General features: G+C 39.9%; 1 protein-coding gene across 2 annotated transcripts in view; it reads right to left on the bottom strand.

Annotated features, from left to right (window-relative positions):
• Positions 1 to 26,686, bottom strand: part of R3HDM4 (R3H domain containing 4) — a 100,272-nt gene that overhangs the window by 14,191 nt on the left and 59,395 nt on the right. For both annotated transcript variants that reach the window (XM_053702825.1, XM_053702826.1), the window contains exon 6: positions 22,451 to 22,536. In XM_053702825.1, coding sequence (XP_053558800.1) covers positions 22,451 to 22,536 — 86 coding nt within the window. The remainder of the gene's footprint in view (positions 1 to 22,450; positions 22,537 to 26,686) is intronic.

The raw sequence follows: 26,686 nt of genomic DNA, 5'->3' as shown, positions 1-26,686 counted from the left end.
CACAAGTTGTTTGTAAATAATTTCAGTGAGAAACCAAAAGTTTGTGAAAAAATTTGTGAAAAAGTGAACGATTTTTTGTATTTGATCGAATTTGGCGGTGAAATGGTGGTATGAAATATACCAAAATTGTCCTAGATCAATACTTTGGGATGTCTACTAAAAAAAAAAAATATATACATGTCAAGGGATATTCAGGGATTCCTGAAAGATATTAGTGTTCTAATGTAACTAGCGCTAATTTTGTAAAAAAGTGGTTTGGAAATAGCAAAGTGCTACTTGTATTTATGGCCCTATAACTTGCAAAAAAAGCAAAGAACATGTAAACATTGGGTATTTCTAAACTCAGGACAAAATTTTGAAACTATTTAGCATGGGTGTTTTTTGGTGGTTGTAGATATGTAACAGATTTTGGGGGTCAAAGTTAGAAAAAGTGTGTTTTTTTTCAATTTTTCCTCATATTTTATATTTTTTTTTATAGTAAATTATAAGATATGATGAAAATAATGGTATCTTTAGAAAGTCCATTTAGTGGCGAGAAAAACGGTATATAATATGTGTGGGTACAGTAAATGAGTAAGAGGAAAATTACAGCTAAACACAAACACCGCAAAAATGTAAAAATAGCCTTGGTCCCAAACGGACAGAAAATGGAAAAGTGTTGTGGTCATTAAGGGGTTAAGAAAGGAATAACCTACCATCTACCAGAATAGAATCTGGATTGAAAGTTCAAGCTATTTGTGAGAGGAATACAGTTTCTTAGATTGTTTGGCTTTATTTAAAACGCTACACTTCCAAGCAGCTCTGGGAAATCTAGAAATTGTAAACAAAATTGTGAAACAAAAATGGCAATTAAAATACTTATTTTCCACCACACTTCAAGTCCCGAGGAATAAAACTCCTAGATCCTCTAGACACAGATAACATAATGGTATGTAACCAAGGTTAAAGTCTTACCCAAGAAAAAAAGACGAAAAAAAAAAACCCAAACAAAAAAAGACCACACGAGATAAAAATATAGAAATCCAGAAAAAATAAATAAAAAAAATAAGTGCTCTGCAGCTCACAGATAATGTCCACGGCAGGGGTAAAAAAAAAAATACTCAAAGTTTATTTCCAATGATTAATATCATAAAGTAGGCTCAGCACACATAAAAGACAAGAGTTGTGCGATCTAGGTCAAATGCAGATACGTTTCGTGCGCATGCGCACTTGGTCACTGCATCCTATATACTGCAGATAAAATATACCATGAAATGATCCACAGAGCTATCCTGGGTATACTGCAAAGTTCATATTTTTAGCATTAATATGAATGACAACAAAAAAAAAAAAATAATTAAAAAGGATTTTGAAAAATCTTAAACAGCAGCATCTTCTGAAACTAGAACGGACTGATTTATACATCAAAGAAAGGGACTGCAATAACCCCAGGGATGCCAAAACGGTTTATAAACTCACTTATATAAAAAAGGCCTTTTCTAAAGAAAGAAACCAAATTTTTGGACCATAGGATCCTTAAAATTAACCATTGTCAAATGGATTAGTCAAGCATATGGATGCAAGGGCAATTGACATGTCCACCTAGGAAAAGATTTCCCAAAGCTCTACTATAAAAGCATACAAAAAAGGAACATCTTTTAAAACTCAGAAAACCAAGTAAAGTAAGTTCTGGCATGGCCTATTTCTAGGGAGGAGGGGGGGGATCTAAAAAATCACCTCAGGGATAGGAAATCACTCTAGGGGTTTAGCAAAAGAGAGAAATAAAAAACTATATTATATATTATATCTATCTAGTTTAGGGCCTGACTATCAAAAACTTGACATCATGAAGAGAAATTGCATAAAATCTTTGGAATTTTTTTTAGAACTTTTATTGTAATGCAGTAATTCCATCAGCAATCAAGCTAACATTTGAGTTTTTAAAATTATTTGAGAGACCTCACAGTATCAAGATCAGATTCCTGACCAAAAGAAATGATCTTACCTCCAGTGCACAAATTTAATAAAGAGAAGAGTTTGAATTCCTTAGCTGGACTGAATCAGTATAACCAAAAATATGTACTGTAGAAAGATTTTCAGACTTAAAGGGTTAGAAATTATTCCCATTTGACGCTAATTAAACTATATTATTATAATGACTAATATAAATGCAATTAAATTAAACAGTTTTTTTAAAAAAAACATAATTTATGTAAGAACTTACCTGATAAATTCATTTCTTTCATATTAGCAAGAGTCCATGAGCTAGTGACGTATGGGATATACATTCCTACCAGGAGGGGCAAAGTTTCCCAAACCTCAAAATGCCTATAAATACACCCCTCACCACACCCACAATTCAGTTTAATGAATAGCCAAGAAGTGGGGTGATAAAGTGCGAAAGCATATAAAATAAGGAATTGGAATAATTGTGCTTTATACAAAATCATAACCACCACAAAAAAAGGGCGGGCCTCATGGACTCTTGCTAATATGAAAGAAATGAATTTATCAGGTAAGTTCTTACATAAATTGTTTTCTTTCATGTAATTAGCAAGAGTCCATGAGCTAGTGACGTATGGGATAATGATTACCCAAGATCTGGATCTTTCCACACAAGAGTCACTAGAGAGGGAGGGATAAAATAAAGACAGCCAATTCCTGCTGAAAATAATCCACACCCAAAATAAAGTTTAACGAAAAACATAAGCAGAAGATTCAAACTGAAACCGCTGCCTGAAGTACTTTTCTACCAAAAACTGCTTCAGAAGAAGAAAATACATCAAAATGGTAGAATTTAGTAAAAGTATGCAAAGAGGACCAAGTTGCTGCTTTGCAAATCTGATCAACCGAAGCTTCATTCCTAAACGCCCAGGAAGTAGAAACTGACCTAGTAGAATGAGCTGTAATTCTCTGAGGCGGTGTTTTACCCGACTCAACATAGGCAAGATGAATTAAAGATTTCAACCAAGATGCCAAAGAAATGGCAGAAGCTTTCTGGCCTTTTCTAGAACCGGAAAAGATAACAAATAGACTAGAAGTCTTTCTGAAAGATTTAGTAGCTTCAACATAATATTTCAAAGCTCTAACAACATCCAAAGAATGCAACGATTTCTCCTTAGAATTCTTAGGATTAGGACATAATGAAGGAACCACAATTTCTCTACTAATGTTGTTGGAATTCACAACTTTAGGTAAAAATTCAAAAGAAGTTCGCAACACCGCCTTATCCTGATGAAAAATCAGAAAAGGAGACTCACAAGAAAGAGCAGATAATTCAGAAACTCTTCTGGCAGAAGAGATGGCCAAAAGGAACAAAACTTTCCAAGAAAGTAATTTAATGTCCAATGAATGCATAGGTTCAAACGGAGGAGCTTGAAGAGCCCCCAGAACCAAATTCAAACTCCAAGGAGGAGAAATTGACTTAATGACAGGTTTTATACGAACCAAAGCTTGTACAGAACAATGAATATCAGGAAGAATAGCAATCTTTCTGTGAAAAAGAACAGAAAGAGCAGAGATTTGTCCTTTCAAGGAACTTGCGGACAAACCTTTATCTAAACCATCCTGAAGAAACTGTAAAATTCTCGGAATTCTGAAAGAATGCCAAGAAAAATGATGAGAAATACACCAAGAAATATAAGTCTTCCAGACTCTATAATATATCTCTCTAGATACAGATTTACGAGCCTGTAACATAGTATTAATCACAGCGTCAGAGAAACCTCTTTGACGAAGAATCAAGCGTTCAATCTCCATACCTTTAAGTTTAAGGATTTCAGATCCTGATGGAAAAAAGGACCTTGTGACAGAAGGTCTGGTCTTAACGGAAGAGTCCACGGTTGGCAAGAGGCCATCCGGACAAGATCCGCATACCAAAACCTGTGAGGCCATGCCGGAGCTACCAGCAGAACAAACTAGCATTCCTTCAGAATCTTGGAGATTACTCTTGGAAGAAGAACTAGGGGCGGAAAGATATAGGCAGGATGATACTTCCAAGGAAGTGATAATGCATCCACTGCCTCCGCCTGAGGATCCCGGGATCTGGACAGATACCTGGGAAGTTTCTTGTTTAGATGGGACGCCATCAAATCCATTTCTGGAAGTTCCCACATTTGAACGATCTGAAGAAATACCTCTGGGTGAAGAGACCATTCGCCCGGATGCAACGTTTGGCGACTGAGATAATCCGCTTCCCAATTGTCTACACCTGGGATATGAACCGCAGAGATTAGACAGGAGCTGGATTCCGCCCAAACCAAAATTCGAGATACTTCTTTCATAGCCAGAGGACTGAGTTCCTCCTTGATGATTGATGTATGCCACAGTTGTGACATTGTCTGTCTGAAAACAAATGAACGATTCTCTCTTCAGAAGAGGCCAAAACTGAAGAGCTCTGAAAATTGCACGGAGTTCCAAAATATTGATCAGTAATCTCACCTCCTGAGATTCCCAAACTCCTTGTGCCGTCAGAGATCCCCACACAGCTCCCCAACCTGTGAGACTTGCATCTGTTGAAATTACAGTCCAGGTCGGAAGCACAAAAGAAGCCCCCTGAATTAAACGATGGTGATCTGTCCACCACGTTAGAGAGTGTCGAACAATCGGTTTTAAAGATATTAATTGAGATATCTTTGTGTAATCCTTGCACCATTGATTCAGCATACAAAGCTGAAGAGGTCGCATGTGAAAACGAGCAAAGGGGATCGCGTCCGATACAGCAGTCATAAGACCTAGAATTTCTATGCATAAGGCTACCGAAGGGAATGATTGTGACTGAAGGTTTCGACAAGCTGCCATCAGTTTTAGACGCCTCTTGTCTGTTAAAGACAGAGTCATGGACACTGAATCTATTTGGAAACCCAGAAAGGTTACCCTTGTCTGAGGAATCAATGAACTTTTTGGTAAATTGATCCTCCAACCATGATCTTGAAGAAACAACACAAGTCGATTCGTATGAAATTCTGCTAAATGTAAAGACTGAGCAAGTACCAAGATATCGTCCAAATAAGGAAATACCACAATACCCTGTTCTCTGATTACAGACAGAAGGGCACCGAGAACCTTTGTAAAAATTCTTGGAGCTGTAGCAAGGCCAAACGGCAGAGCCACAAACTGGTAATGCTTGTCCAGAAAAGAGAATCTCAGGAACCGATAATGATCCGGATGAATCGGAATATGCAGATATGCATCCTGAAAATCTATTGTGGACATATAATTCCCTTGCTGAACAAAAGGCAAGATAGTCCTTACAGTTACCATCTTGAACGTTGGTATCCTTACATAACGATTCAATATTTTTAGATCCAGAACTGGTCTGAAGGAATTCTCCTTCTTTGGTACAATGAAGAGATTTGAATAAAACCCCATCCCCTGTTCCTGAACTGGAACTGGCATAATTACTCCAGTCAACTCTAGATCTGAAACACAATTCAGAAATGCTTGAGCTTTTACTGGATTTACTGGGACACGGGAAAGAAAAAATCTCTTTGCAGGAGGTCTCATCTTGAAACCAATTCTGTACCCTTCTGAAACAATGTTCTGAATCCAAAGATTGTGAACAGAATTGATCCAAATTTCTTTGAAAAACGTAACCTGCCCCCTACCAGCTGAGCTGGAATGAGGGCCGCACCTTCATGTGGACTTAGAAGCAGGCTTTGCCTTTCTGGCTGGCTTGGATTTATTCCAGATTGGAGATGGTTTCCAAACTGAAACTGCTCCTGAGCATGAAGGATCAGGTTTTTGTTCTTTGTTGAAACGAAAGGAAGGAAAACGATTATTAGCTCTGTTTTTACCCTTAGATTTTTTATCCTGTGGTAAAAAAGTTCCTTTCCCACCAGTAACAGTTGAAATAATAGAATCCAACTGAGAACCAAATAATTTGTTACCCTGGAAAGTAGAGTTGATTTAGAAGCCATATCAGCATTCCAAGTCTTAAGCCATAAAGCTCTTCTAGCTAAAATAGCTAGAGACATAAACCTGACATCAACTCTGATAATATCAAAGATGGCATCACAGATAAAATTATTAGCATGCTGAAGAAGAATAATAATATCATGAGAATCATGATGTGTTACTTGTTGCGCTAAGGTTTCCAACCAAAAAGTTGAAGCTGCAGCAACATCAGCCAATGATATAGCAGGTCTAAGAAGATTACCTGAACACAGATAAGCTTTTCTTAGAAAGGACTCAATTTTCCTATCTAAAGGATCCTTAAACGAAGTACCATCTGACGTAGGAATAGTAGTACGTTTAGCAAGGGTAGAAATAGCCCCATCAACTTTAGGGATTTTGTCCCAAAATTCTAATCTGTCAGACGGCACAGGATATAATTGCTTAAAACGTTTAGAGGGAGTAAATGAATTACCCAATTTATCCCATTCTTTGGAAATTACTGCAGAAATAGCATTAGGAACAGGAAAAACTTCTGGAATAACCACAGGAGATTTAAATACCTTATCCAAACGTTTAGAATTAGTATCAAGAGGACCAGAATCCTCTATTTCTAAAGCAATTAGTACTTCTTTAAGTAAAGAACGAATAAATTCCATTTTAAATAAATATGAAGATTTATCAGCATCAACCTCTGAGACAGAATCCTCTGAACCAGAAGAGTTATCAGAATCAGAATGATGATGTTCATTTAAAAATTCATCTGTAGGGAGAGAAGTTTTAAAAGATTTTTTACGTTTACTAGAAGGAGAAATAACAGACATAGCCTTCTTTATGGATTCAGAAACAAAATCTCTTATGTTATCAGGAACATTCTGCACCTTAGATGTTGAAGGAACTGCAACAGGCAATGGTACTTTACTAAAGGAAATATTATCTGCTTTAACAAGTTTGTCATGACAATCAATACAAACAACAGCTGGAGGAATAGCTACCAAAAGTTTACAGCAGATACACTTAGCGTTGGTAGATCCAGCACTAGACAGCGATTTTCCTGTAGTATCTTCTGACTCAGATGCAACGTGAGACATCTCGCAATATGTAAGAGAAAAAACAACAACATATAAAGCAAAAGTGATCAAATTCCTTAAATGACAGTTTCAGGAATGGGAAAAAATGCCAAAAAACATAATTTATTTAAGAACTTACCTGATAAATTCATTTCTTTCATATTAGCAAGAGTCCATGAGCTAGTGACGTATGGGATATACATTCCTACCAGGAGGGGCAAAGTTTCCCAAACCTCAAAATGCCTATAAATACACCCCTCACCACACCCACAATTCAGTTTAACGAATAGCCAAGAAGTGGGGTGATAAAAAAGTGCGAAAGCATATAAAATAAGGAATTGGAATAATTGTGCTTTATACAAAATCATAACCACCACAAAAAAAGGGCGGGCCTCATGGACTCTTGCTAATATGAAAGAAATGAATTTATCAGGTAAGTTCTTACATAAATTATGTTTTCTTTCATGTAATTAGCAAGAGTCCATGAGCTAGTGACGTATGGGATAATGACTACCCAAGAAGTGGATCTTTCCACACAAGAGTCACTAGAGAGGGAGGGATAAAATAAAGACAGCCAATTCCTGCTGAAAATAATCCACACCCAAAATAAAGTTTAACGAAAAACATAAGCAGAAGATTCAAACTGAAACCGCTGCCTGAAGTACTTTTCTACCAAAAACTGCTTCAGAAGAAGAAAATACATCAAAATGGTAGAATTTAGTAAAAGTATGCAAAGAGGACCAAGTCGCTGCTTTGCAGATCTGGTCAACCGAAGCTTCATTCCTAAACGCCCAGGAAGTAGAAACTGACCTAGTAGAATGAGCTGTAATCCTCTGAGGCGGAGTTTTACCCGACTCAACATAGGCAAGATGAATTAAGGATTTCAACCAAGATGCCAAAGAAATGGCAGAAGCTTCCTGGCCTTTTCTAGAACCGGAAAAGATAACAAATAGACTAGAAGTCTTACGAAAAGATTTCGTAGCTTCAACATAATATTTCAAAGCTCTAACAACATCCAAAGAATGCAACGATTTCTCCTTAGAATTCTTAGGATTAGGACATAATGAAGGAACCACAATTTCTCTACTAATGTTGTTGGAATTCACAACTTTAGGTAAAAATTCAAAAGAAGTTCGCAACACCGCCTTATCCTGATGAAAAATCAGAAAAGGAGACTCACAAGAAAGAGCAGATAATTCAGAAACTCTTCTGGCAGAAGAGATGGCCAAAAGGAACAAAACTTTCCAAGAAAGTAATTTAATGTCCAATGAATGCATAGGTTCAAACGGAGGAGCTTGAAGAGCTCCCAGAACCAAATTCAAACTCCAAGGAGGAGAAATTGACTTAATGACAGGTTTTATACGAACCAAAGCTTGTACAAAACAATGAATATCAGGAAGAATAGCAATCTTTCTGTGAAAAAGAACAGAAAGAGCAGAGATTTGTCCTTTCAAAGAACTTGCGGACAAACCCTTATCTAAACCATCCTGAAGGAACTGTAAAATTCTCGGTATTCTAAAAGAATGCCAGGAAAAATGATGAGAAAGACACCAAGAAATATAAGTCTTCCAGACTCTATAATATATCTCTCGAGATACAGATTTACGAGCCTGTAACATAGTATTAATCACAGAGTCAGAGAAACCTCTTTGACCAAGAATCAAGCGTTCAATCTCCATACCTTTAAATTTAAGGATTTCAGATCCTGATGGAAAAAAGGACCTTGTGACAGAAGGTCTGGTCTTAACGGAAGAGTCCACGGTTGGCAAGAGGCCATCCGGACAAGATCCGCATACCAAAACCTGTGAGGCCATGCCGGAGCTACCAGCAGAACAAACGAGCATTCCTTCAGAATCTTGGAGATTACTCTTGGAAGAAGAACTAGAGGCGGAAAGATATAGGCAGGATGATACTTCCAAGGAAGTGATAATGCATCCACTGCCTCCGCCTGAGGATCCCGGGATCTGGACAGATACCTGGGAAGTTTCTTGTTTAGATGGGACGCCATCAGATCTATTTCTGGAAGTTCCCACATTTGAACAATCTGAAGAAATACCTCTGGGTGAAGAGACCATTCGCCCGGATGCAACGTTTGGCGACTGAGATAATCCGCTTCCCAATTGTCTACACCTGGGATATGAACCACAGAGATTAGACAGGAGCTGGATTCCGCCCCAAACCAAAATTCGAGATACTTCTTTCATAGCCAGAGGACTGTGAGTCCCTCCTTGATGATTGATGTATGCCACAGTTGTGACATTGTCTGTCTGAAAACAAATGAACGATTCTCTCTTCAGAAGAGGCCAAAACTGAAGAGCTCTGAAAATTGCACGGAGTTCCAAAATATTGATCGGTAATCTCACCTCCTGAGATTCCCAAACTCCTTGTGCCGTCAGAGATCCCCACACAGCTCCCCAACCTGTGAGACTTGCATCTGTTGAAATTACAGTCCAGGTCAGAAGCACAAAAGAAGCCCCCTGAATTAAACGATGGTGATCTGTCCACCATGTTAGAGAGTGTCGAACAATCGGTTTTAAAGATATTAATTGAGATATCTTCGTGTAATCCTTGCACCATTGCTTCAGCATACAGAGCTGAAGAGGTCGCATGTGAAAACGGGCAAAGGGGATCGCGTCCGATGCAGCAGTCATAAGACCTAGAATTTCCATGCATAAGGCTACCGAAGGGAATGATTGTGACTGAAGGTTTCGACAAGCTGTAATCAACTTTAGACGTCTCTTGTCTGTTAAAGACAGAGTCATGGACACTGAATCCATCTGGAAACCCAGAAAGGTTACCCTTGTCTGAGGAATCAAAGAACTTTTTGGTAAATTGATCCTCCAACCATGATCTTGAAGAAACAACACAAGTCGATTCGTATGAGATTCTGCTAAATGAAAAGACTGAGCAAGTACCAAGATATCGTCCAAATAAGGAAATACCACAATACCCTGTTCTCTGATTACAGACAGCAGGGCACCGAGAACTTTTGTAAAAATTCTTGGAGCTGTAGCTAGGCCAAACGGCAGAGCCACAAACTGGTAATGCTTGTCCAGAAACGAGAATCTCAGGAACTGATAATGATCTGGATGAATCGGAATATGCAGATATGCATCCTGTAAATCTATTGTGGACATATAATTCCCTTGCTGAACAAAAGGTAAGATAGTCCTTACAGTTACCATCTTGAATGTTGGTATCCTTACATAACGATTCAATATTTTTAGATCCAGAACTGGTCTGAAAGAATTCTCCTTCTTTGGTACAATGAAGAGATTTGAATAAAACCCCATCCCCTGTTCCGGAACTGGAACTGGCATAATTACTCCAGTCAACTCTAGATCTGAAACACATTTCAGAAATGCTTGAGCTTTTACTGGATTTACTGGGGCACGGGAAAGAAAAAATCTCTTTGCAGGAGGTCTCAACTTGAAACCAATTCTGTACCCTTCTGAAACAATGCTCTGAATCCAAAGATTGTGAACAGAATTGATCCAAATTTCCTTGAAAAAACGTAACCTGCCCCCTACCAGCTGAGCTGGAATGAGGGCCGCACCTTCATGTGGACTTAGAAGCAGGCTTTGCCTTTCTAGCTGGTTTGGATTTATTCCAAACTGGAGATGGTCTCCAAACTGAAACTGCTCCTGAGGATGAAGGATCAGGCTTTTGTTCTTTGTTGAAACGAAAGGAACGAAAACGATTATTAGCCCTGTTTTTACCTTTAGATTTTTTATCCTGTGGTAAAAAAGTTCCTTTCCCACCAGTAACAGTTGAAATAATGGAATCCAACTGAGAACCAAATAATTTGTTACCCTGGAAATAAATGGAAAGTAAAGTTGATTTAGAAGCCATATCAGCATACCAAGTTTTAAGCCATAAAGCTCTTCTAGCTAAAATAGCTAGAGACATAAACCTGACATCAACTCTGATAATATCAAAAATGGCATCACAGATAAAATTATTAGCATGTTGAAGAAGAATAATAATATCATGAGAATCACGATGTGTTACTTGTTGCGCTAAAGTTTCCAACCAAAAAGTTGAAGCCGCAGCAACATCAGCCAAAGATATAGCAGGTCTAAGAAGATTACCTGAACACAGATAAGCTTTTCTTAGAAAGGACTCAATTTTCCTATCTAGAGGATCCTTAAACGAAGTACCATCTGACGTAGGAATAGTAGTACGTTTAGCAAGGGTAGAAATAGCCCCATCAACTTTAGGGATCTTGTCCCAAAATTCTAATCTGTCAGACGGCACAGGATATAATTGCTTAAAACGTTTAGAAGGAGTAAATGAATTACCCAAATTATCCCATTCTTTGGAAATTACTGCAGAAATAGCATCAGGAACAGGAAAAACTTCTGGAATAACTACAGGAGATTTAAAAACCTTATTTAAACGTTTAGATTTAGTATCAAGAGGACCAGAATCCTCTATTTCTAAAGCAATTAGGACTTCTTTAAGTAAAGAACGAATAAATTCCATTTTAAATAAATATGAAGATTTATCAGCATCAACCTCTGAGACAGAATCCTCTGAACCAGAGGAATCATCAGAATGATGATGTTCAGTCAAAAATTCATCTGTAGGGAGAGAAGTTTTAAAAGATTTTTTACGTTTACTAGAAGGAGAAATAACAGACATAGCCTTCTTTATGGATTCTGAAACAAAATCTCTTATATTATCAGGAACATTCTGCACCTTAGATGTTGAAGGAACTGCAACAGGCAATGGTACTTTACTAAAGGAAATATTATCTGCTTTAACAAGTTTGTCATGACAATCAATACAAACAACAGCTGGAGGAATAGCTACCAAAAGTTTACAGCAGATACACTTAGCTTTGGTAGATTCAGCACTTGACAGCGATTTTCCTGTAGTATCTTCTGACTCAGATGCAACGTGAGACATCTTGCAATATGTAAGAGAAAAAAACAACATATATATAAAGCAAAATTGATCAAATTCCTTAAATGACAGTTTCAGGAATGGGAAAAAATGCCAAAGAACAAGCTTCTAGCAACCAGAAGCAATAAAAAATGAGACTTAAATAATGTGGAGACAAAAGTGACGCCCATATTTTTTCGCGCCAAATAAGACGCCCACATTATTTGGCGCCTAAATGCTTTTTTGGCGCCAAAAATTACGCCACATCCGGAACGCCGACATTTTTGGCGCAAAATAACGTCAAAAAATGACGCAACTTCCGGCGACACGTATGACGCCGGAAACGGAAATAGAATTTTTGCGCCAAAAAAGTCCGCGCCAAGAATGACGCAATAAAATGAAGCATTTTCAGCCCCCGCGAGCCTAACAGCCCACAGGGAAAAAAGTCAAATTTTAAGGTAAGAAAAATGTTAAAATGCATTATCCCAAATATGAAACTGACTGTCTGAAAATAAGGAAAGTTGAACATTCTGAGTCAAGGCAAATAAATGTTTGAATACATATATTTAGAACTTTATAAACAAAGTGCCCAACCATAGCTAGGAGTGTCACAGAAAATAAGATTTACTTACCCCAGGACACTCATCTACATATAGTAGATAGCCAAACCAGTACTGAAACGAGAATCAGCAGAGGTAATGGTATATATAAGAGTATATCGTCGATCTGAAAAGGGAGGTAAGAGATGAATCTCTACGACCGATAACAGAGAACCTATGAAATAGACCCCTTAGAAGGAGATCACTGCATTCAAATAGGCAATACTCTCCTCACATCCCTCTGACATTCACTGCACGCTGAGAGGAAAACCGGGCTCCAACTTGCTGGGGAGCGCATATCAACGTAGAATCTAGCACAAACTTACTTCACCACCTCCATCGGAGGCAAAGTTTGTAAAACTGAATTGTGGGTGTGGTGAGGGGTGTATTTATAGGCATTTTGAGGTTTGGGAAACTTTGCCCCTCCTGGTAGGAATGTATATCCCATACGTCACTAGCTCATGGACTCTTGCTAATTACATGAAAGAAAACAAGCTTCTAGCAACCAGAAGCAATGAAAAATGAGACTTAAATAATGTGGAGACAAAAGCGACGCCCATATTTTTTAGCGCCAAATAAGACGCCCACATTATTTGGCGCCTAAATGCTTTTTGGCGCCAAAAATGACGCCACATCCGGAACGCCGACATTTTTGGCACAAAATAACGTCAAAAAATGACGCAACTTCCGGCGACACGTATGACGCCGGAAATGGAAAATAATTTTTGCGCCAAAAAAGTCCGCACCAAGAATGACGCAATAAAATGAAGCATTTTCAGCCCCCGCGAGCCTAACAGCCCACAGGGAAAAAAGTCAAATTTTTGAAGGTAAGAAAAAATGAATAAATCAAATGCATTATCCCAAATATGAAACTGACTGTCTGAAAATAAGGAAAGTTGAACATTCTGAGTCAAGGCAAATAAATGTTTGAATACATATATTTAGAACTTTATAAACAAAGTGCCCAACCATAGCTTAGAGTGTCACAGAAAATAAGATTTACTTACCCCAGGACACTCATCTACATGTTTGTAGAAAGCCAAACCAGTACTGAAACGAGAATCAGCAGAGGTAATGGTATATATAAGAGTATATCGTCGATCTGAAAAGGGAGGTAAGAGATAAATCTCTACGACCGATAACAGAGAACCTATGAAATAGACCCCGTAGAAGGAGATCACTGCATTCAAATAGGCAATACTCTCCTCACATCCCTCTGACATTCACTGCACGCTGAGAGGAAAACCGGGCTCCAACTTGCTGCGGAGCGCATATCAACGTAGAATCTAGCACAAACTTACTTCACCACCTCCATCGGAGGCAAAGTTTGTAAAACTGAATTGTGGGTGTGGTGAGGGGTGTATTTATAGGCATTTTGAGGTTTGGGAAACTTTGCCCCTCCTGGTAGGAATGTATATCCCATACGTCACTAGCTCATGGACTCTTGCTAATTACATGAAAGAAAATTAAGCTTTTACATACCTTATTTTTAGCAATAAACTATCATGAAATGAGCAGTAATAACTGCCCATAAAATGAGGCATGGCTCATGTAAATCCAGCATCCGCCCCTCATCTAATGGTAAAGCAGCTGGATCCCTTAATTTCAATATTGCCTTCAGTCAACATCGCATGTGCAGTCTCGATGTTAATGTACAGCTGTTCACAGCCTATTCATCAGTATTGGAGGGGCAGCTTGAGCTTCACACAGGCAAATCAGAGGAGACAGGGAATAGTAAAATAACCTTAGCCGAGACTAGCTGTGCATGACTTTGTCCCAGTTCAGCCCTGCAATAACGAAAGCAGCGTTTATACTAAAATTCTTCCCTGCCCGTGATTTAGTGCATCTTTGCTTCAGACTTTGAATACAGCAGTAGTGTGAAAGCTCTGTCCGCCTTATCTCCCCCTTTCCCTTGCTGTGTTTGATTGATTAGAGAGGGCTCCAATTCCACATGAAAGCAAACACAGCAAGAGGGAGATGAGTCTGACAGTGTAAATAAACAGAGCGCTTATACTCACGCTGTAAATGTCAGAAGCATAGATGCACTTCATCACAAACAGGGAAGAATCTTAACATACACACTGTTGATGCCGGCCGGTTTCTGAGATACTGTGAAACAAATCTGTCAGGTGGCTAGAGATGCCGCTCTAGCATACTAGAAACTTGTGTTCCTGTCTCCTCTCAGTAGACTGCTGAAAGCGGTGCGAGTCTGCGCATGTGTTATCAATGTAAATAGTTTAATTGCGCATGCGGGCTGCCATGATGTTTCTACCTAGGTAGAACATCGTATCAGGCTGCATAATAGTAAGTAGAAAATGGGTTTGGCGCAAAATTAAATTTTTCAATTAAAATTTCAAGAAATAGAAAGAAAACTGTACAAAGGTCCCAATTACAAATGGCTTTATTATAAAAAGAAGTTTTGAATTCGTTGAAAATATTTTTTGGTTTACTATCCCTTTAAAACTATAAGCTGATTTAGGGGAGGCATAGCTGTTATAACTACTAGAAGTTGAAGAGTGCAGAATGTCTTGAATCATAGAGTAGAACTCCCTTGTACAATTGAAACAAAAATAGAGCACAGAATCCTTTAGAGGAAAAATATCAATAGTTTAGTTATAATGCATAAAAGATCAATACAAAAATTGCAAAGCTGAAAGGGTAGCAATAAAAAAAAAAGCTTGCAATATACACTTAGTTTAACAAAATAAGTGATCAGTGGATCCAACTTCTAAAGGATCTAAAAACATAAAATATGTGCGGACAGCCTGGTGACTCTCTGCATGTTTGGTGGAGCTGCCCAAAACTTAAATAAACATGGAATATGGCCTTCATAGCTCTGGCCAGATTTGGTATTCGGGTACCAAAAGCTCCCGAAACAGTGTTGGTACACCTTCTCCCGAAACACCAAAGCTACCTTTGCATTTACCTATTTTCTGCTGTAAAGCTAGCTAGAGCAAGAGCCTTGAGAAAAAAAAAAAAATTCTATGGAGAGTAATATCTTCTTCATACTAAACAAACTAGACTTATTGTACTAATCTGGGAAACGTGGTCTGCTACCTACAACCCTAATTGGAAACCTGTAGTGTACTTATTCACCATACTGTAAACCCTTAGCCATACTAGAACAAGAGCTTCAATTCCCCCCCCATGCCCCCCCTCCTTTCCCTTATATACGAGTACGTCAACTACACGTTCTTGCATTGTTTAAGTCTGTTTATATGGAGTTTGGTTGTTAAACAATGACTGCATAAAGGGTGATTTACGCCCTCTCATACCTTTTTTCTTTTTCCGCAAAAACATAATTTATGTAAAAACTTACCTGATAAATTAATTTCTTTCATATTGGCAAGAGTCCATGAGCTAGTGACGTATGGGATATACAATCCTACCAGGAGGGGCAAAGTTTCCCAAACCTCAAAATGCCTATAAATACACCCCTCACCACACCCACAATTCAGTTTAACGAATAGCCAAGAAGTGGGGTGATAAGAAAGGAGCGAAAGCATCAAACAAGGAATTGGAATAATTGTGCTTTATACAAAAAAATCATAACCACCACAAAAAGGGTGGGCCTCATGGACTCTTGCCAATATGAAAGAAATTAATTTATCAGGTAAGTTCTTACATAAATTATGTTTTCTTTCATGTAATTGGCAAGAGTCCATGAGCTAGTGACGTATGGGATAGCAGATACCCAAGATGTGGAACTTCCACGCAAGAGTGACTAGAGAGGGAGGGATTAAATAAAGACAGCCAATTCCGCTGAAAAAAATAATCCATAACCCAAATCAAAAAGTTTTAATCTTATAATGAAATAAACTGAAATTATAAGCAGAAGAATCAAACTGAAACAGCTGCCTGAAGTACTTTTCTACCAAAAACTGCTTCAGAAGAAGAAAAAACAACAAAATGGTAGAATTTAGTAAAAGTATGCAAAGAAGACCAAGTTGCGGCTTTGAAAATCTGATCAACGGAAGCTTCATTCTTAAAAGCCCAGGAAGAAGAAACTGACCTAGTAGAATGAGCCGTAATCCTTTGAGGCGGGGATTTACCCGACTCCACATAAGCATGATGAATCAAAGACTTTAACCAAGACGCCAAAGAAATGGCAGAAGCCTTCAGACCTTTCCTAGAACCAGAAAAGATAACAAATAGACTAGAAGTTTTCCTGAAATCTTTAGTAGCTTCAACATAATATTTCAAAGCTCTAACTACATCCAAAGAATTTAAAGATCTCTCCAGAGAATTCTTAGGATTAGGACACAAAGAATGGACAACAACAATTTCTCTACTAATGTTGTTAGAATTCACAACTTTAGGTAAAAAATTAAATGAAGTCCACAACACCGCCTTATCCTGATGAAAAATCAGAAAAGGAGATTCACAAGAAAGAGCAGATAACTCAGAAACTCTTCTAGCAGAAGAGATGGCCAAAAGGAATAAAACTTTCCAAGAAAGTAATTTAATATCAAGAGAATGCATAGGTTCAAATGGAGGAGCCTGTAAGACCCTTAGAACCAAATTAAGACTATCAGGAGGAGAAATTGACTTAATGATAGGCTTAACACGAACCAAAGCCTGTACAAAACACTGAATATCAGGATGATTAGCAATCTTTCTGTGAAAAAGTACAGAAAGAGCAGAGATTTGTCCTTTCAAGGAACTTGCAGACAAACCTTTTCCTAAACCATCCTGAAGAAACTGTAAAATTCTAGGAATTTTAAAAGAATGCCAAGAGAATTTATGAGAAGAACACCAAGAAATGTAAGTCTTCCAAACTCGGTAATAGATCTTTCTAGACACAGATTTACGAGCCTGTAACATAGTATTAATCACTGAATCAGAGAAACCTCTATGACTAAGTATTAAGCATTCAATCTCCATACATTCAAATTTAATGATTTGAGGTCCTGATGGAAAAATGGGCCTTGAGATAGAAGGTCTGGCCTTAACGGAAGTGTCCAAGGTTGGCAACTGGCCATCCGAACGAGATCTGCATACCAAAACCTGTGTGGCCAACTTACTTCACCACCTCCATGGGAGGCAAAGTTTGTAAAACTGAATTGTGGGTGTGGCGAGGGGTGTATTTATAGGCATTTTGAGGTTTGGGAAACTTTGCCCCTCCTGGTAGGAATGTATATCCCATACATCACCAGCTTATGGACTCTTGCCAATTACATGAAAGAAATTACTGTATATGTAACATTACTGTACTACAAAACCCTTGCTTTTCAGCAACTTTGCTTGTATCGCTTTGTTTAAATCTCAATAAAGCTTCTGAAAACTAAAAAAAACAAAACAAAAAACAAATTATGATTACCTGATAATTTCATTTTAATCTGTATAAGGAGAGTCCACGGCTTCATTCCTTGTGGAAATACAGAACCTGGCCACCAGGAGGAAGCAAAGACACCCCAGCCAAAGGCTTAAATACCCACTCCCCTCATTCCACCGAGGGAACAAGGAACAGTAGGAGAAATATCAGGGTATAAATGGTGCCAGAACAAAATATTTTGGTCGGCTCAATGGAAAAAACGGGCGGGGGCCATGGACTCTCCTCATACAGATGGAAAGAAAATTATCAGGTAAGCATAATGTTTTCCTTCTTAATATGAGGAGAGTCCACGGCTGCATTCCTTACTTGTGGGAAACATATACCCAAGCTCTAGAGGAGACTAAATGAAAAACGGGAGGGTTAAAAAAAAAAAAAAAAAAAAAAAAAAAAAAAAAGGCGGACCCTATTCTGAGGGCACCACAGCCTGCAAAACCTCTCTCCCCAAAAAGCTGCCGAAGCAAACATCAAATTTGTAAAACTTTGAAAAAGTGTGAGGACCAGGTAGCCGCCCAAGAAATCTGCTCCATAGGTGTCTCATTCTTGAAGGCCCAAGATGAAGCCACAGCTCTAGTTGAATGAGCCGTAATCCTCTGAGGAGGCTTATGTCCCGCTGTTTCATATGCAAAGCGAGTAATGCTCCTTAAACAAAAAGATAGGGAAGTGGAAGAAGCCTTCTGCCCTCTGCGCTTCGTGGCCTGAAGATAGAATTTCAAAGCCTGAACCAAATCCAGATTATGAAGTAATCGTTCCTTTGAAGAAGGATTAGGACACAAGGAAGGGATCACAATCTCCTGATTGATGTTGCGATCAGACACAACCTTAGGAAGAAAACCCAACCCAGTGCGAAGGACAGCCTTGTCAGCATGAAAAACTAGGTAAGGAGGCTCACATTGCAAGGCCGCTATCTCAGAGACTCTGCGTGCCGAGGCAATAGCCAGTAGAAAAATAACTTTCCAAGACAGTAACTTGATGTCAAGTGAATGCATGGGCTCAAATGGAGCCATCTGCAAACCCTTAAAAACCAGATTTAAACTCCAAGGAGGAGCGGAATTGTCTATACACAGGCCTGATTCTAGACAGAGCCTGAACAAAAGACTGTATATCAGGAAGCTCAGCGAGCCACTTGTGTAATAACACAGATGGAGCCGAAATCTAGAACCCAAGGGTTTTGCACGTCCCCCAACCAAGCCTCCACAAAGAGAGATAGTTTGCCCCCAACACAATCCAACGCCGGATCGGGGGCCACCACTTCATGTCAACTTTGTTTCGGCAGGCTTCTTGTTCTGCTTGGATGTATTCCAAGATTGAGATGGTTTCCAAGTTCCCTTGGACTGATCAGGCTTTGCTGAGAGCTGCTGGCGTTGGGATTTATCCGAACGAAAGGGACAAAAATTAGGACCTTGTCCTTTAGGTTTATTCTTCTTATCCTGTGGTAAAAAGGCACCCTTGCCCCCAGTGACTGTGGATATGATAGAGTCCAGGCCTGGACCGAAAAGAATCTTCCCCTTAAATGGAAGGGAAACCAATCTAGATTTTTAAGTCATGTTCTGCAGACCAAGACTTTAGCCAGAGAGCCCTACGGGCTAGAACAGAGAAACCTGATGTTTTGGCATCCAGGCGAATAATTTGCATGTTTGCATCACAGATTAAAGAATTAGCTACCCTCAAGGCCTTAATTCTCTCCTGGATCTCGTCCAGGGGAGTTTCCACCTCGATTATCTCCGATAGAGAGTTGCACCAATATGTAGCGGCTCCAGCTACCGCAGCAACCACCGTTGCAGGCTGTAACAAGTACCCCGTGTGCTGGAACATTTCTTAAAAGAGTTTCTAGCTTCTTATCCATGGGCTCCTTAAACAACAAACTATCCTCAAGCGGGATAGTGGTGTGCTTAAGAAGCGTGGAGATAGCTCCATCCACCTTAGGGACAGACCCCCACAACTCTAATTGAGATTCTGGAACGGGGAACAATTTCTTAAAAGAAGGGGAAAAAGAAAATCCAAGTCTCTCCCATTCATTCTTAATATTTGCCATCTTTACGGGAACCGGCAACGTCTGTGGCACCACCCTGTCCTCATTCAACCTTGTCAAGCTTAGGAATAGAAGATTCCTCGGGTAATTTAGGTTCCGGAACCTCCAACGTATCCAATACTTCCATTAACAGAAAGCGCAAGTGCTCAATCCTAAATCTAAAGTCTGGTTCCTCCGCAGCGGGAGGTTTACAGGCAGTAGATTCAGACCCCGAAAGAGCCTCCTCTGAACTATCAGAGGCGTCTTCATCAGGGGATAATCTAGTATCAAATAAATCCAACAAATTTGTAGATGACCCCTGGGAAGGATAGCAATATTTGACCTTTGGCTTGCGCTTAGCAGGGCGAGGTAAAGAACTGAAGGCCGCAGACACTGCCGTTTGTAAATGTTCAGAAAAGTCTGTCGGTAAGATGGCCCCTCCCGAAAAAGAGGATTCACAGTGCAATGGGAGGCTGCATGTGTAGGAGATGATTGCAGGGAATGCACCTCACGGGACGGAGACCCCTCAAAGGTGGACGGCTCAGTAGTACTAAACATCTTTGTCTTTTTAGATAAGATTACCTTATCAAGGCATGTGGAACATAATTGAGCAGATAGGTATACCGTAGCCTACTCACAATAAAAACAGGTATTAGATTTAGGAAAAGAGGGAGTACCCTCTAAACACATCAGAGTCCTCCATAGCCTGCGCTTTAAAAATGGACAATAGAACAAGATAAATGGCACCTTTATACCCACAATGGCCGGGGCACTCACCACCTCCTATGACCCAGGCCCCACAGAGAAACCCCTTCTTCTGTAAACCACACGGTCAGGAAAAAAGGAAGTCAATGAGACCCCACGCAGGACCGCCCCTGCTCCAGAAGAGACACAACAAAAATAACAAGCCGCGCAGATATCTCAAAAACGAAAGTAAAACCTAAATGTTCCACATCTGCCTGAGCCTCATCTCACACATCGCAGCATAAAAACATAATAAAGCAAGTCCTGTATAAATCCCCTCTGTTCATAACCTCCTTCCGGAGATATTAACCCTTGATTCCATACAGATAGATAAAGGAATCACACTGTGACCCTGTCTGGTTACGTTATATGAGATAAAATGAAACGATCTTACCGGAATCTTTGTTGTGGAACAGACACACAGCCTCTCAAGTTTGACAGTCTTGTAGCATTGCACCTGACATGGACTTGATAGAAGCAGGCAGTGAAACTAGTCGACACTAATTGCTTAGGAGGTATTAATACGAGCCTGAATGGTTTCGCAGAAAGACTCCCTGCATCTCCAGACCCTAACATTCGTCAATGCTCTCACTGGGAGGCTGACAAGACTACTTAAAACTCCTGTCCCATACTGAAGAGTACTACCCTCCATAAGAGACTACTCCGAATCTTCCGACACTTCTCTGCCTTCCTCCAGTGACGAAAGGTAAAGAATGACTGGGGGATGAGGGGAGTGGGGGAGGTATTTAAGCCTTTGGCTGGGGTGTCTCTGCCTCATCCTGATGGCCAGGTTCTGTATTTCCACAAGTAAGGAATGAAGCCGTTGTCTCTTCTCATATTAAGATGGAAATATAATAGTGGGTATCACTGAATACATTTTACTGTGCAAATCCTTTTCATACTCTCACCAGAGAAATGAGCAAGCGCGTTTGAGTGATGGCCCACAAAGTGAGGAGAAAACATGCAAAATAGCAAGCACAGCGAGAAATATGTTAATGCTTCCGATACCAGGGAGCTAAGGGCCCGCACTGTGCAAACTTGCACTTGCGCCAGCAAATAACTCTACGAGCACAGATGGAGGGCGTGTATAGGGAAGCACAGTAAGCATAGCCACTATAAAACATTAAAGTATAGTAAGCATAAGTATGCAAGTAAAAACCCTGGCATAAACCATCTTAAAAGGAGCCGCAGCAAATAAAAGAACCAGCACACCAAAGAGACACCCACTCTACTGTATATAGGCAAGCACAGTGGAGAAGCACCACAGGAGGAGGCTGAAGGGCCAGTCCCAGCGAAACCTACTTGTGGCAGCTTTGTGACCACAACTCGCACAGGAGATTTACATTGCACAGCCAAGTACTCTCCTATGCCCCACTCTTCTATGCTTCACATTATAAGAGCCTCACACTTTAATCTTCACTTGCTACTGGCAAGGCAAAGAAAAAGACTGGGATATCAGAGAGGTGAGTGGGATCAAAAGGTTGTGAAGTTTTTTTTTTTTAGTATCTGTGCCTCCTCCTAGTGGCCAGGAATTGAATTACCAGGATTAACAGCTTGTGGATCCTCACCACTTTATGAAAGAAATCAACCCATCTTGCAAGTGTTTGATACTAAATATGTATGGTGCCATGTGTTGGGTCTTTAAAAAAAAAAAAAAAAAAAAAGGTACCTGATCTAACGGTATACCCTATCTTGCAAACATAACAATTTATAAACCATGTGATCTAAAAAATTTTTTTTTAACAAACACAAAGGGTTCTAAAAATCAAGATTATGGTTTACAGACAGTAATACTATATTTAAAGAAAGAAAAGAAAAAAAAAACCCACCTTTCTGGAAAAACATTTAAGATTTACTTAAAGTAGTAATAGAAGAGAGCAAGTACATTTGTAGATTCATTGTAAGAAAAATACATGTATGCAATATATGCCAATACCTGTTTTCCATCATGGAGGTATACACAGACTCAGGACTGACAGAGAAGAAAGACAGAATCTCTTCTTCCAAGCATTCCAGAGTCCCCTGTAAAAGAAAGATTTAAAAAAAAATAATAAAGATAATATGGACAATTTACATGCCAATTAAACAGTGAGATACTCGTGAATACACCAGGCTTACAGCATGAAAAGAAGCAAAAATGTTCTACCACAATATAAAAAGAAATTAAAGAACCAATTTTTTCAGGGTTGGAGGATATCTGTTTACACTTTTCCCTGCAAGCAAACAGGACTCACTGCATTCCTTTCAATATTTACATGTCGTAATAATATTTTTAAGATGGTTCCCAATAAGGTAGAGGCATATCCTACACAGTAGAATTAAAAAAAAAAACCACAAAAAAAAAAAAAAAACACACACACACACACCTTTTATTTTAGTACTGGCAGACTTTCTGCCAGTACTTATGATGGCGGTGACAATTGTGGGGTGGGGGAGGGAAGATGAGCTCTACACTAAAGCTAAAATTAACCCTGCAAGCTCCCTAATTAACCCCTTCACTGCTAGACATAATACACGTGTGATGCACAGCGGCATTCAGCGGCCAAATTACCAAAAAGCAACGCCAAAGCCATAAATGTCTGCTATTTCTGAACAAAGGGGATCCCAGAGAAGCATTTACAACCATTTGTGCCATAATTGCACAAGCGGTTTGTAAATTTCAGCGAGAAACCTAAAATAAAAAAATTAAAAAAATTAAAATTTTTCACAATTTGATCGCATTTGGCAGGAAATGGTGGCATGAATTACCAAAAAGCAACGCCAAAGCCATATATGTCTGCTATTTCTGAACAAAGAGGATCCCAGAGAAGCATTTACAACCATTTATGCCATAATTGCACAAGTTGTTGGTAAATTTCAGTGAGAAACCTAAAGTTTGTGAAAAAATTAGTGAAACTTTTTTATTTGATCGCATTTGGCAGTGAGATGGTGTCATGAAATATAGCAAAATAACTTTGGGATGTCTTCTAAATTTTTTTTATATATATCTATATATCTCAAGGAACATTCAGGGATCCCTGAAAGATATCAGTGTTCCAATGTAACTAGCGCTTTGAAAAAAAGTGGTTTGGAAATAGCGAAGTGCTACTTGTATTAATTGCCTATACTTGCAAAAAAAGCAAAGAACATGTAAACATTGGGTATTTCTAAACTCAGGACAAAATTTAGAAACTATTAAGCATGGGTGTTTTTTGGCGGTTGTAGATGTGTAACAGATTTTGGGGGGCAAAGTTAGAAAAACATAATTTATGCTTACCTGATAAATTTATTTCTCTTGTAGTGTATCCAGTCCACGGATCATCCATTACTTGTGGGATATATTCCCTTCCCAACAGGAAGTTGCAAGAGGATCACCCACAGCAGAGCTGCTATATAGCTCCTCCCCTACATGTCATATCCAGTCATTCGACCGTAACAAAACAAGAAAGGAGAAACCATAGGGTGCAGTGGTGACTGGAGTTTTTAATTAAAATTTAGATCTGCCTTAAAAAGACAGGGCGGGTCGTGGACTGGATACACTACAAGAGAAATAAATTCATCAGGTAAGCATAAATTATGTTTTCTCTTGTTAAGTGTATCCAGTCCACGGATCATCCATTACTTGTGGGATACCAATACCAAAGCTAAAGTACACGGATGATGGGAGGGACAAGGCAGGAACTTAAACGGAAGGAACCACTGCCTGTAGAACCTTTCTCCCAAAAACAGCCTCCGAAGAAGCAAAAGTGTCAAATTTGTAAAATTTTGAAAAGGTGTGAAGCGAAGACCAAGTCGCAGCCTTGCAAATCTGTTCAACAGAGGCCTCATTTTTAAAGGCCCAGGTGGAAGCCACAGCTCTAGTAGAATGAGCTGTAATCCTTTCAGGGGGCTGCTGTCCAGCAGTCTCATAGGCTAAACGTATTATGCTACGAAGCCAAAAGGAGAGAGAGGTTGCCGAAGCTTTTTGACCTCTCCTCTGACCAGAGTAAACGACAAACAGGGAAGAAGTTTGACGAAAATCTTTAGTTGCCTGTAAATATAACTTCAGGGCACGGACTACGTTCAGATTATGCAAAAGACGTTCCTTCTTTGAAGAAGGATTAGGGCACAATGATGGAACAACAATCTCTTGATTGATATTCCTGTTAGAAACTACCTTAGGTAGAAAACCCAGGTTTAGTACGCAGCACTACCTTGTCTGAATGGAAAATCAGATAAGGAGAATCACAATGTAAGGCGGATAACTCAGAGACTCTTCGAGCCCAAGAAATAGCCATCAAAAACAGAACTTTCCAAGATAAAAGTTTAATATCAATGGAATGAAGGGGTTCAAACGGAACTCCTTGAAGAACCTTAAGAATCAAGTTTAAGCTCCACGGAGGAGCAACAGTTTTAAACACAGGCTTAATCCTAGCCAAAGCCTGACAAAATGCCTGGACGTCTGGAACTTCTGCCAGACGCTTGTGCAAAAGAATAGACAGAGCAGAAATCTGTCCCTTTAACGAACTAGCAGATAAGCCCTTTTCCAAACCCTCTTGTAGAAAGGACAATATCCTAGGAATCCTAACCTTACTCCATGAGTAACTCTTGGATTCGCACCAATATAAGTATTTACGCCATATCTTATGGAAGATTTTTCTGGTAACAGGCTTCCGTGCCTGTATTAAGGTATCAATAACTGACTCTGAGAAGCCACGCTTTGATAGGATCAAGCATTCAATCTCCATGCAGTCAGCCTCAGAGAAATTAGATTTGGATGGTTGAAAGGACCTTGTTTTAGAAGGTCCTGCCTCAGGGGCAGAGACCATGGTGGACAGGACGACATGTCCACTAGGTCTGCATACCAGGTCCTGCGTGGCCACGCAGGCGCTATCAGAATCACCGATGCTCTCTCCTGTTTGATCTTGGCAATCAGTCGAGGCAGCAGCGGAAACTGTGGAAACACATAAGCCATGTTGAAAACCCAAGGGGCTGCTAGAGCATCTATCAGCGCCGCTCCCGGGTCCCTGGACCTGGATCCGTAATGAGGAAGCTTGGCGTTCTGGCGAGACGCCATGAGATCCAGTTCTGGTTTGCCCCAACGATGAATCAGTTGAGCGAACACCTCCGGATGAAGTTCCCACTCCCCCGGATGAAAAGTCTGGCGACTTAGAAAGTCCGCCTCCCAGTTCTCCACGCCTGGGATGTGGATCGCTGACAGGTGGCAAGAGTGAGACTCTGCCAAGCGAATTATCTTTGAGACTTCTAACATCGCTAGGGAACTCCTGGTTCCCCCTTGATGGTTGATGTAAGCCACAGTCGTGATGTTGTCCGACTGAAATCTGATGAACCTCAGTGTTGCTAACTGAGGCCAAGCTAGAAGAGCATTGAATATTGCTCTTAACTCCAGAATATTTATTGGGAGGAGTTTCTCCTCCTGGGTCCACGATCCCTAAGCCTTCAGGGAGTTCCAGACTGCGCCCCAACCTAGAAGGCTGGCATCTGTTGTTACAATCGTCCAATCTGGCCTGTGAAAGGTCATGCCCTTGGACAGATGGACCCGAGAAAGCCACCAGAGAAGAGAATCTCTGGTCTCCTGATCCAGATTTAGTAGAGGGGACAAATCTGAGTAATCCCCATTCCACTGACTTAGCATGCATAATTGCAGCGGTCCATTGCCGCTACCATTAAGCCGATTACTTCCATGCACTGAGCCACTGAGGGGCGTGGAATGGAATGAAGCACACCGCAAGCATTTAGAAGTTTTGATAACCTGGACTCCGTCAGGTAAATTTTCATCTCTACAGAATCTATAAGAGTCCCTAGGAAGGAGACTCTTGTGAGTGATAGAGAACTCTTTTCCACGTTCACTTTCCACCCATGCGACCTCAGAAATGCCAGAACTATCTCTGTATGAGACTTGGCCATTTGAAAGCTTGACGCCTGTATCAGGATGTCTTCTAGATACGGAGCCACCGCTATGCCTCGCGGTCTTAGAACCGCCAGAAGTGAGCCCAGAACCTTTGTAAAGATTCTCGGGGCTGTAGCCAACCCGAAGGGAAGAGCTACAAACTGGTAATGCCTGTCTAGAAAGGCAAATCTCAGATACCGATAATGATCTTTGTGAATCGGTATGTGAAGGTAGGCATCCTTTAAGTCCACTGTGGTCATGTATTGACCCTCTTGGATCATGGGAAGGATGGTTCGAATAGTT

The sequence above is a fragment of the Bombina bombina genome, chromosome 2 (assembly GCF_027579735.1).
Source record: "Bombina bombina isolate aBomBom1 chromosome 2, aBomBom1.pri, whole genome shotgun sequence".
In the NCBI taxonomy this organism is placed as follows: Eukaryota; Metazoa; Chordata; class Amphibia; order Anura; family Bombinatoridae; genus Bombina; species Bombina bombina.
Note: the sequence above shows the minus strand (reverse complement) of the source record. Positions and strands in the feature narration are given on the sequence as shown.